The 12896-nt window shown below is 34.7% G+C and overlaps 1 protein-coding gene across 3 annotated transcripts in view; it reads right to left on the bottom strand.

Moving 5' to 3' along the window:
- Positions 1–12896, bottom strand: part of PDS5A (PDS5 cohesin associated factor A) — an 86335-nt gene that overhangs the window by 27241 nt on the left and 46198 nt on the right. For all 3 annotated transcript variants that reach the window (XM_067298112.1, XM_067298114.1, XM_067298113.1), the window contains exons 12-18: positions 9558–9709; positions 6152–6265; positions 4611–4692; positions 3809–3857; positions 3548–3687; positions 1942–2057; positions 1190–1295 (exon numbers count right to left, since the gene is read on the bottom strand). In XM_067298112.1, the coding sequence (XP_067154213.1) occupies positions 1190–1295; positions 1942–2057; positions 3548–3687; positions 3809–3857; positions 4611–4692; positions 6152–6265; positions 9558–9709 (759 nt within the window). The remainder of the gene's footprint in view (positions 1–1189; positions 1296–1941; positions 2058–3547; positions 3688–3808; positions 3858–4610; positions 4693–6151; positions 6266–9557; positions 9710–12896) is intronic.

Genomic DNA, 12896 nt, shown 5'->3' with positions numbered 1-12896 from the left:
GACTACTTAAACACATGAACACTTATTCAAGAGTATTCATTTATATTCCAATCTACTTAGGAACACTTTTCAGTTTAACTTAATTGAACTTAAATCTTAATTTCTCCAGAATCTACAGTTTCTGAGCAGAAATCAAGAAGCTTAAGGTATCGATGGAAACAAGGCACAGATTACTGCCATTTTAATCTAAAGCTAATGAAATCTAACATACTCTGTTAAATAGGTGAGATGTGTCAAATAAGAAACTAAGCATGCAGAGATCCAAGGCAGGACAAGAGAGAACAGAAGTTTATCCCAAAGCAAAACTATATTAAGTATTGTAAAGTTCAGATAGCATAAGGCAGTAAGAACAATGAGATATTTTGTATATTTTTGGATTTATCTCATCTGGGTTTCTTCAAAGTTGCCCACTTCACGCGTAAATATTTGTGAGTGAAATAACATTTTCAAAGGTATCCAAGCCACAGCTACAAAATCTTCAACCATGGCAGCTTTCTCTTTTGAACAACATTAGCAAACGGACATTACTTCCGTGTGTACTACTTTAGAACTAATTCTACTATACTGATGCCATTGCCAAATTTGGTGTGATATGCCTCCATAAACTCCAACTCATTCATTCGTACTCACCTTAATTATGTAACCCTCCATACCGTCCTTCATTTTATACTGCCTTCTTTGCAACGTATTAAAACTAACATCGCATTAGTAAACTGTTAAACACATCACAGATGTTTTCCAGATATTTCAAATCCTTCTTTCTCCTCCGAAGCCAGTCATTTCTCATCACCGCTGAGAACACAAGTTCCTTTTGTTTGCCCTACATAATTTGGCTCTTGAGCATGTTTGCTTTTCTTCCAGTACCATACAGGCCCCAAACCATACCTCTAATTTCCCCACTTCTCCTCCTCTCACTTTAGCTCTGCACCTTCTTCTATATGACTTCCCTAAATAGAAACCACTTTTTGCTTAAATGTGCATACTGCATCTTTTTTCAAAACATACTCCTTCCAAAAGCCAGTCTACTTCATGATTCTCTTTCCAAGTGAATATTAACAATCAAAATTTTTTATAAATTAAAAAAGAAATTATCAAAATAATAACTAGTAAAAGACATGCCAACATTAGTTAATCACACCACATTTCTTTCTTCCATTACAAAATATATAGCTACATTAATGAAGATTACCTTGAGAAGTTCAAGTCCTGCACGAATAGCAGTATCAGGACTTACACCCTCCTCTTCATCATCAGCTGTCCCCTCTATCGATTTATTCATCAGTTTTACTAGTGCACTAAAATAAGAGATACAAAAAGAAAAAAAAAAATCAAATGAACCTGAGTATGTACAATGTTAAGGCTAGCAGTATCAGCAAGATTATTTGGTTTTGACAACAAGTAAAGGAATGATGATAGTCTATTGTTTTTATGAAGCTGTTTTGTTACATTCCCTTTCTTCCAACTTAGCTTACTGAAAAATTTAGTTCTTTTAAAAAAAGACATGTTGGCAGCATCCAGATCAATATTTATTTGCATGAGTTTTAGTACATAATCAGGTTACCAGACAAGTCTCACAGGAAATCCAAACGTTCAAACATTCTCTTACTCAATCCTGCAAAAACTAATTAATTCAACTGTTATATGGAAGATTATGTGGCAGTTAACTATGTGAAAATTATGCTCATTTTCACCTTAAGCCCCACAAATAGCAATGTTACCAGGAATAACTTCGGTATTTTTAAAATCATTTGCAGACTTAGCATTACAAAGAAGTAACAAAAATTAAATTTCACTTTCCAGACTATTGAAAATGAAGACATCTATGAAAATTGATTTTTAAAATTATACCTATTGCTATGGCAGACTAAGAAAATCCTATTTTTTTGTTATTTAAACCATCTTTATAATCATTCATGAATTAGCATGATCTTCTGAACTTACCTAATGGCTTCTGAGTCAATATGTACAGGGGCAATTCTTTCCAAAAGAAATTTGACCATTTCCAAAAAAGGATTTGTTGGCTGCTTCGGATTTGCAAGTTTCCGGGCTATCTCTCTCTACAAGAATGTTAGATTACAAGCAAGAATTACACTAGTTTTAATTATTTCTTAAGCATCTCGAACAAACAAAATATAGTCAGTTCTTTTAACTGTAGAGATTGTCTATATAATCACTGAAATGTGTTTTAAGGGGGACTGCTGTTACCTCCAAATCTTTTTTTTAATCACATTATAGTGAAAGCAGACAAGATTTAAAAAAGTATTTAAAGGTAAGATGCCTTTAGGCTTCTAACAGGAGTTCTTCAGAGTTCCCTGAGGAATTGCAGACCAGATCCAAAACAGAACCAAGGGAGAGCTAAGTGCAATGCGGTCAGAATTTAGGTATCTAAGCTAACAAGAGCAATCTATAAATCCCCACCTGGCTGAATGCTTGAGATGCCATAACAACAAAATTTTGCAGTAAAAGCTATGCTACTACAGATGTGCAGAAGCACTACACTGCCTTGGCTACAACAGATGTTCAGACCCCATGTCCTTGCCTGTAAATGTTTTGGATCCAAAATGTTTTTCCCCTCTGAATACTGCAAACATATGTCAAGAATGCTAAATTCAGCTGCAAACCCAGCAGAAAATGGTGAATAAGATATTTTTCTTTTGAACAAAAGTCTAGAATCTCTCAAAGAAATAGCTTCTTGAATGTCCTTTTCCTGAAGGGTTTGAAGCTACAGACCCTAAAATCTAGGAGACTGTCCTGTCCTAACCATCATGCTAAAGTATCTTCAGGAAGATGAAGAAGAAGAAAGAAGCCTTCCTGTTGAAATTGCATCACTGTGTTCCCAAAGCGCAAAATTTACTAGTTTGGAAGGAGAAAAACTCTGTACATTAATGGTTAGGACATAATTCTGAGGGGTCATTCTGTAATTTTGGTGCTTAGACAACTGCAGAACCGTCAGACAAAACCAAGAAGCCTATGTTACTTTATACTCTCCATTTTAATGTTAGTCAGCCAAATTGTTTGCTTTACTTTGGGACCAAAATGAAAAAAAACCTGTGATTGTTGGCACAATCTGTAAACCTCTGAAAAACTCTGGTTAAATACTAAGGTCAGTATTTTCATCAGTGATGTTAAGTATCAGACTCCAGGAGAGAGAGAGAGAGAGAGAGAAAAAAAAAAGAATAATATACACATGGTAGAATATTTGGCTTGCTGGTACTCATAACAAGTTTCATCAGGGTAGGAAGAAAGTTTAGGAACCTTACCATAACAGAGACTCTTGAAATAAAATCACAAATGAAATTAGAATTTTAGACTTTATGTTTGATCTCCATAATCCCAGGAAGCAAAAAAACAAATGTTTTCTTAGAAAGTAAGATAATGATTATAGATTATATTTTTAGCAATCCTTACAGGTTAACCAAAAAGGTCTTTTATGAAAATATGAAATGCATAAAATCACATTAATGTACTAAAAGAGACCTTTAACTCCAAACAACTGTTTTAAGTGCAAATATTCAAGGCATAAAAGTTTGCTTTTCCATTTCCTTACCACACAGATATCTGCCTGTTTACATGAACATGTAGGGCTAATTAAAAGTTCAAGCTGGGACCGAAGTTTCTCGTCATCACCCAGAACCTGATTGAATTTCTTCACAAAATCTTGTGCTTTTCCAGGATCCGGAAGGTTTTCTACATGATTAAACACAATGTAAACATAAGATAAGTTTGCCACTTCAGCATGTCAACATTCATAGAAATACAATTTCTAGGAATGTTGTAATAACAGTTTACAGAACTTATTAACACTCACTTGCTATGGTCATCAGCTTTCCAAACATGGCAGCACTGTTTGCTTCTGACTGAGAACAGCAGCAAAAACAAAAAGAAAAAAGATCAGTGATACCTCCTTTAGAAAATACACTTTTAAGCTGATCTGCCAGTTCTTCTGCAGCAGTTTGTTTTACTCTGGAATCTGGCTTTTTTGGTTTTGCCTTAAGAATAAACGGTAGAATAGTACAATAGTAACATTAGCAGCTGGTACATAAAAAAAAGGGGGAAAATCTTACAATATCAAAGAATTGCAAAAATTCACTAACACATGACAAATCAAAATCAATTGTCTGTGCTGTTGGAAAAAGACCTAAAAAAAAACAATCCAACCAACCATGCATTTTCATTTAAAGTTTCTGCCAGTTTGAAGATATGCTTACAAGCAACATTCCAGTACAAATACTTGAAAATTTCTGTTTTTAACCCCCCTAAAAAAATTGTTTTATGTTATAGCATATTCCACTTGAAAACATCAAAGTATATTATAAAATGAGAATCAACAAAAGCCTGTCAAAAAAAAAAAAAAAAAACCCAAAACCTTGGAAATTTTTCATAACTTCTTCCAAAATTACTCACTGGTAACATAAAATCATGGTAAGCACAGGGAGGCCACAAAGCTGTAAGCATTACTGAAAGCAACTTTACTTAATGAAAATGCAATACTGTCTACATGTTAAAAAAAAAAAAAGAATAATAAGCACTAAACAAATAATATAGTATAAAATATGTAAATTAGTGTAACAGGTCCATAGGATAAAGTATTAATATTTTCAAAACCGTACAGTGGGCTGCTTATGCAAGTCTAGTAATTCTCGTACGTGACTCCTTAGCATGTTCTGGCACTTCCACATCTCATTCAGTGCTCTGCAAAAGTGTAAAACCAGAAAAGAAAAGCTTACTGATTTGTACATCACAAGAACATGCTGAATGTATTAGTAAAAAAGATTATTTATTTACAAGTACAGCATCTGACAGGGACAAACAAAACCTACCAAGTATTAAAAATAACATGGTCCTAAACAGGTGGAACAGATTTTTTTTTCTTGGATTAAAAAAAGAACTGTAAACCCAAAACATTTCTATAAATTTTAAATGTTTTCCATAAAATTTATATCCACGATGTAACAATCAGTCTGGTCCATTATCTCAGCAGAGCTTCACAATTTCTATGAAGTCTTCAAGGGAATATTTCAGTTTAAAAATAAAAATGTTTTAACATCTCTAAAATTGGACTTCTGAAGTCAAATTTCCCTCTACCCTACCATCTAAACTAATCCTTTAATCACTGTTCTGCCAAATATTATTTCCTTTAAACTAAAACAATAACTCTAAAAGTCTAGTCTACAAAAGATACTAATGCACAAGAGTCAACTCAGTCATATTGAACACAAAGTGCCAAGACTACAGTATTTTGTACAAGTTTTCATGTGCAATCTACAATGAACATCATATTTCTTTTGTACATCTACTTATACCAATTTCTAATTACACCAATATGCAGGTATAATCATCCACAATATGCCTTACAACTGCCCAGTTATCTCAAAAACAACATTTTCAACATAACAACCAGACCACTGTCAGACAGAATTCAGTTATGGATATCTTTATCATGGATCCTAGTATTGAGCAAATCTAGAAGTTATCACTTGGGCACTTCTAACTCTGCCTGGACTTAGCCAAGAATGTCAAGTGCAAATCCAAATGGGTCGCTGAACATATATGCTGAACAGATAATGTTCATAATGCAAAAAAATTAACTGTCATGCTTAAAACCCTTGAAAAATGTAAATTCAGCTAGTAAACTGACCTTTGCTTATTGCTGAAACACATTTCCTTACCCATTAAATTTCAATTCTTGCAATGACATAAACAATTTTAATCAAAATACATCAGTTTAATTTTGATATAAAACCCAATGAAAACAATGCAGACAAACAAAACCCTAAAAATCACTCTCTCCTCAAATATCAAAGTATCTTGTTGTCCAATGGTCAAGTAAAGTCAGTATCTAAAAATTGATATAGGTGAAGGAAATATTTTGAAATACTTGCAAATAACACTGAGCATGAATTATTTATAATCTTATTTAAATCCTAATAATACAAGTGAGATCTGAGCAAGTTTTGTGAATAATGGAGTAGCTGTGCATTGTAAGTGGTAATTTAGTAATTTAATTCATTACAAGCAAACGGGGTTCCAAATCCAGATGAACTAAGAGTTGGTAAATAATTAGGCTAGAACCAAATCTTTGACAGATTATACAGATATTAGAAAAGGCTGAAAAAGAGATAAATATTTGCTAAATACCAACTATACTCACTTGACAGCATTTGGATCCAAGCTAGCATACAAATAGTACAAGCACTTCATTCTCTCTTCAGTTTCCAAATTGTGTGGGACAAGATACTGAGCAAAGATTTTCTCTACCAGTAATCTGCAGCAAAAGAAGAGACAAAATGTCTACATTTCCAAAAGTACTGATATCTTTCAGACAAGTTGGAGGAACAGGGTATATCAGAATTTACTGCAACTAGATTTTTCAGCAGAGAAGAAAATGAAAGTAATGGTCTTTCTCTCAATTGTAAAAATCCCTTTCACTCTTGGTAGAAAGATTAGCAAGAACTGCTTCTTGAGAGCTCTTCTGTGCCCTTTCATTTTCTCCTCAGAGGGTGTAATCATTTTATTTGTCACCATCCAAATTCTCCTTTTTCTTTAGGCTTTGAGAAGCTCCCTTTGTTCACTCTCATACACAAGAGAAAGGCACACAGAGAGCAAAAAGCACAAGTAAAGAGAAGGAATACAAGAATACAACTTGAGGGTGAGAAAAAGTAAAAATCTTAAGTATCTTAGAGGGAAAATTTTAAAATAAAATTGTAGTATTTGAGAAAAAGCAAAACATTTGAAACTACTGATTATTCTAATAGACGAGCTGAAAATAAGCACTAAAAAGGTAGAGACCAAGAAACACCAAAAACATATGCAAAAAAGGAGCAAAGGGAAAACTACATGACAACAAAGCAAGCAAAGAAATTTACCTTTTTTTTTTAAACAAACCACAAGAATACATATTTTTACATAAAATATAAATACATGAACTACAAAATATGACTGTACAGTCTATCTAATTATGAACAAAAAAGACCTGAAAGAACATTCAGACATTAATTTATACCAACAAGAGCTGTTCATGATGTCCAGCTACACAGTTTAGTATTGATGGACAGGTATTTTGTGTGCTTGAATTTCCAGACTTTGTTTATGAAGATTCCTACTAAAGTACCCTGGGAGTGCCTTGTACAAAGAGCGTAGAAGGCAGAGCAGGTCAAATGCACCTTATTGCCGCTCTGAGAAATTCCAAGGGACATGATGCCAAGGCAGAGGAACAAAAGGATGGTCATGAATATGAATACAACTATCTTAAGGCACTGAAAACTTGGCTTTCTCCCTTTAAATATACATTTTACTACTGATGACTCCAAAAACTAAACTACTTGGGGGAGAGGATCTTCAAACCTCAGGAGACTCCATCGCTACTTAGCTCAAAGTAAATAGGAGATCAGAGGTATCAAAATCATCTAACTTACTAATTTATGAACATAGCTGTAGCCTCCCTGGTCCCTGCAGGTTAGGGTAAGGATTTACAAATAGGCAGTATTTCTCCTGCGAGGAAAGCCACTAAATGTTCATTGCTGGCTAGTGTATCACCAGCAGGGAACAGGGCAGTGTTTCGGATGTGGTTATCTCACATCATTCTCTGTGCATTTGTTGCAAAACATGAAGAATTTCAGGGCACACAGCTGACAAGCAGTTTTTATGGCTGCAGGTTCTCAGTCTTGACTGCACATGCACATCAACAGTCAACTAACATCAAAAACATTAGCTAGTGAGAGGGTTAAGTATGTTTAGATAGGATTTGTTCTACTTCACTTTATGCCTGAATACAGTACTGTGTGATACTGTGCTCTTATCCTTTGAAAGAACTAGTGTTATTGCATGCACATAATGGAAAACACTCCAAGCTCAGACAGCTGTTCACTGGTACTTTTTATCCTCATTCCCCATTATGGGAGAAAAACTGGCCAGGTTTTGCTAATTCTGATGTATGTGTGTGTGTTTAAAGATTGGATGGACTGAGTCTTAGATATAACAGCATTTCTACAGCTCTTCAGGTGCTAAAGTGCTAACTTCCTAATTCTAACAATGATAAAGTTAAAATGCATTTATTCCTCCACTGTAAGATGAAGAAAGCAACCCAATGGCATGACTGAACAAGGACTTTATTGTCAACCTTAAAAACTAGCATAATTCACATTAAAATTCAGGGTACTAAACTAGAGGAACAATAAAAAAAAAAAATCAAGCCTCTGATCTTTCAGTGTGGGCACCCAGAAACAAACAGTATGATATCAGTGGTTATTCATGGAAAGACTGGTTTAAATGGCTTAACCAGACCCTCAGAAGAAATCATGTCAGAGAAAGAAACTCAGCTTTGATGACAGAGTCATTTCTTGAAAGTTCTTGCCTCATTTCCTTTGCACTGCTCTGCATTTTCAGTGAGCAAGAATATTAAAAACATCTGCTACAATCACTATAAAACTCACTCATTCCCTGTTCATTATCAGCTTCATTATCAGTGCTGAATGAGACATGAAAACGCTAGAAAAAATATGAATCTCACAATGCAGTTGAAAGCATATTTGATGCATATACATATTCAGAATTAGCTTTGTATAAACTAGGTGGGGATTTCATAATTTGTCAGTATTTGATACTTCAGTCTCGGCAGTCTTTCAGTGTAACTTTTGTATATACAATTTCATAACTCTATCTTTCTTTTTCTTCTTTTCTAAGAAGATGATTAAATAAATACGTAACTGTGGCCCCGATACGATCAGCAATATGAACAAAGTGAGCCTTCACTACCGCAGCAGTGTGATGTTATCCAAAAGAATTAACTATAATAACTGGTACCTGAAGGAGGTTATTAGCGCATTTGGACTAATAGCTAAGACTACGCAACATACTGAAGTAGCAGGCAAGATGCTAAGAAATACTATGAGAAATGGCTGAATTCTGGGTAGGTTATATTAAAAATTTAGACTGAAATCCCATCTTTCTGTGATCTCATAGTTTGGCTTTCCTTGTGAAAGGAAAAGAATTAACAGCGAGAGCTGAAAACCCTGACCTTCTAATACCTTGGCCAAAATACTTTTGCCTAAGCCAAAGGGTAGTTCAAAAATTGAAGGGGAGGGGAGACAGGGAAGACTAGACAACAGTGGAGACATCTCTGATATTTCTATTGCTTTCATACTATCTGAAAGGTCAAGTTGTAGGTAGCATAGCAAAATGAGGTATCATGGTAGCATGTACATTCACATCACTCACAGAACACTGATAAATTTTAACATGCAAGCCTCTAGACAGTCTTAAGGAAAACAAGAAATGAGCATAGCAAAAGCAAAATTTGATAATTTTCTTCTATGCAGTAGTTAATAACAATACATGAATAGATAATGTAACCATCCTGAGGATCTTAATACATATCTTAATGATTATTAATTAAATATATCATACTTGAAACTACAAAAAATGTGATATAAGGACATCACTAATACCTTTCACATTTTTGTATTTTCATTTATTTAATTTTTCATTTATCATTTTTCATTTTCAGAATATCTCTTATTGCTACACAATCAAAATTAGGAAGGCTTAAGTTGACTCACTTGTCATCAATGCTATTTTGATAATATATGTGCAAAAGTTTATCCTTTATCCAGCTCACTTTCTCTGCAGCATCTTTTCCAGCCTCGGCATGAAGACAATACTTCTTGTACAGCTGGGCAAGACCCATCATAGCTTCTTTTCTTACTCGCCACTTGAGGAGAAAGAAATGAAAGGAGATAGGGGGAGTGGTTTTGGTAAGTAATTATCAAACATACAAAATACAGTAAAGATGTAGAAGAGAGAAAGACAAAATGGCCATTTTCTGACCTCCTAAGTTTAGGCATTGAAAAAACTGAAAAAATGTATTTTAGAACCTCTAAATTAGAATTTGTAAAGCTTAAATAAGGTATTTCTCCTCTCTACTATGTACAGTAAGTAGTATCTCTACAGAGAAACCAGTATGCCCCTGTGCTGAGCAAAGAAAAGCTTGGAGCTGGTCAGTATAAAAAATTTAAGTACAGCTTAACATGTATGTCTGAACAAGATTCTTCCTAAGTCAGGATCTGGAACACTGATATCTGTTCTGAGACAAGCACCAACCAGAGGTGGCAATTATCTTTTGCCCAACATCCTTACAGTTAACACACTTGTCTAGACATGGGAGATTTGGGTCTCAAGCCTAGCTTAGCTTGCCAGGGCTTGAACTCTTAGGCCACTTTCCAGGAGAAGCAGGAGACACCCTTTTTGCTGAAGCCTTGAAGACTCCACTGTAGGACTCCACACAGAAAAAAAAAGCAGGATAATGCCTGACTCTGCAGCCTCCATACATGGAGTTCCTAGGTTCTCATCCTTGCTCCTGGTGGGGGTCAAATATTTTACCCACTGGTATAAACAGGAAATGCCCCAATATTAAACACATGTTAACAGACATGTTCCTTAATCTCTCTTACACTGATTTGCAGAAGAAACCATACCAGAATAGATCAAGGATTCATTTAGAGAGAGAACAGTGTGCTGAATCAGCAGCTGTAAACTTTCAGCATTTTAATTCTTTTACGGATATTTTTCAGCTGAATGATTCACACAGGAAGCCTCAGAATAAACTTGTTTTCCCTCACCATCCTAGAGAAATGCATGGAATTCAGACTGCAAGAGAGACTTTCTTCCAGATCACAGCTAGATATGAATTTAGCCTTGAACTCCACGGATTGACAAAGATCAAAAAATTCAACCCTATCAAGTACAAAGGTAGATACTATTGCTCAGATTGTGTGTAATTTCATAAGTCTTATTAAACCGAGGACTTGTTTTAGTAATGCTGAGTGAGATGTTGCATGTAAGTTCCTAATACTTTTTCTGAGTGACTTTTCTAAAAGGGCAAGAAAAACAAGAGCCGTATTTACTGTATCCCTTCTCTTATAGGCCTTACACCTGCTGCTTACTGCTTGCACTAGGTAAAATTCACTGCAAGGCAGCCTCTTAAATCCTGTTCTGTTTTCACCATGTTATTTTCAGATAACATGACCAAAAATGTTAGTATTTAATACAGGTAAACATGACTATATAATGAAACTATCTTAACAAAAATCACTGTAGACTAGAGACCCTTATCCTGAAATGTGCAGTCTAAAAGTGGACAGAGCAAAAAAACCCAACAACCAAAAAACCCTTGTAGATAACATGGCTCTATGTCAGCACAACAGTCTGCTTAGACACCACTAGCTGTTGGAGTAAGGTATAACAACACAAAAAGATGGGAAAAAACAAATTGTGTTATGCCACATATTTCTTAAATATTAAAAAACACAAACAACAGGACAAGATGGTAACGAATTTGATGGTGCATAGCATGACACTTCACATTCAGATACACTTTTCTAATGCACAGCTATCACTTCATCACATCTCCTACATGATACTGGAAGGATAGCAAAGACGACAAGGAAGGATTATAAGAAGTGATTCTAGAAAATTTAAAATTAAAATGAAAGCTGGGTACTTAACACAGAGTAAAAGTCTGTTATCATAAATGGACAAAGTCTCTAGACCACAAGGGCTGTTTGAGGAAACAGGAACATAAGTCAACTTTCGAAAGCTGCCCTATAATTTTTGAAGTTCTAGAGGCTATTCCAACATAAAAGAAATGTACCTGAACCATTTTTGCAATGCCCTTCCTGTAAGCTGGCAAGAGCTTTTGAGAGAAGAATTCACTTCATGGATTAAAAGCTTTTTTCTTTTTTCTCCTTAATCTCCTGAAAATAACTAAAATGGTCTGAGTCAGTGAAGACTCTGGAAAGACTCTAGGGACAGTGCTCCAAAGAAAAATTCCTCAGAAAAATTCTTATCAAAGACTGGATACCAGTTTTGGGGAAATACCTGTTCACAGAGTTACTTTTCCAAATGGAGCAATAAAGATGGATTTGAAAACTCTAGGTTTTTGTTTGTTTGTTTGAAATAGCTGTAATCTTTGCACAAATGCCCATACAGACCAAGCTAAGGACATTTTTTTAAAACTGAAGTACTGTCTTTCAGCCATAAACTTTTGCCCTAAGAAAGTCAGCAGTTTTTCTTTACTAATACTGTGTCAATTAAAATACTGTCAGAAGAAAAATTAGATTGCATAAATGGTGTAACAGTTTGTATGCTTTAAATTTAAGGTGTCCTAGATTTCACATTGTTTTATAAAGGAAAAAGGCAGCACTGATCTGACAGATTAAATTAGCGTGTTAAAACAATCAGTATTTTACTTCAGCACCTGTCTGACAAATATTCTTTTTATTGTAAAATCTATACTCATTTGACATATGACTGAAGGCCCAATAAGAATTAGATGAAGTCAAATTGATGAAGAGACAATACATACAAGTTTGCAGTAAATTTGTCAAAGGGGAATCTGACTTTGAGAGGTAAATACAGCTGGCAAAGATCACCAAGTTCTTAAAAGCAGAAGAATAATTGCATAATGTACTATGTCTGGGATTGAGAAAGTCCTATACAGAAAATAAGGAGGCATATCAAGGACATATCAATGTTCCTCTCCCAATTTGAAAAAAAAAAAATCCTAAAAAGAATTAAAATGATGAACGTTTACAACTGCCTGATATTCACTATAACACAATTTAATTATATTTACAAAAGCATACTCTTAACGCCTACTTCAAATTGCTAAGTACTCTCTGTAGTCATTTCTAGTCAATCCTCAATTTTCATTTTTCCTCAGGATACAGTTTCATTAAAGGTATCTCCAGAGATTTTTATAATAGAAACGTCACCTAGAGGTGAAATCATTCTTCACTGATGAGCTTCCAAAAAGGCACCTGACCTCCTGCCATGCAACCTATCATCAAACCTATGACTGATGGGGAATCACGAAATCAAACAAACATACTAGGAGCATT

The sequence above is a fragment of the Apteryx mantelli genome, chromosome 5 (genome assembly GCF_036417845.1).
Source record: "Apteryx mantelli isolate bAptMan1 chromosome 5, bAptMan1.hap1, whole genome shotgun sequence".
Classification (NCBI taxonomy): Eukaryota; Metazoa; Chordata; class Aves; order Apterygiformes; family Apterygidae; genus Apteryx; species Apteryx mantelli.
Note: the sequence above shows the minus strand (reverse complement) of the source record. Positions and strands in the feature narration are given on the sequence as shown.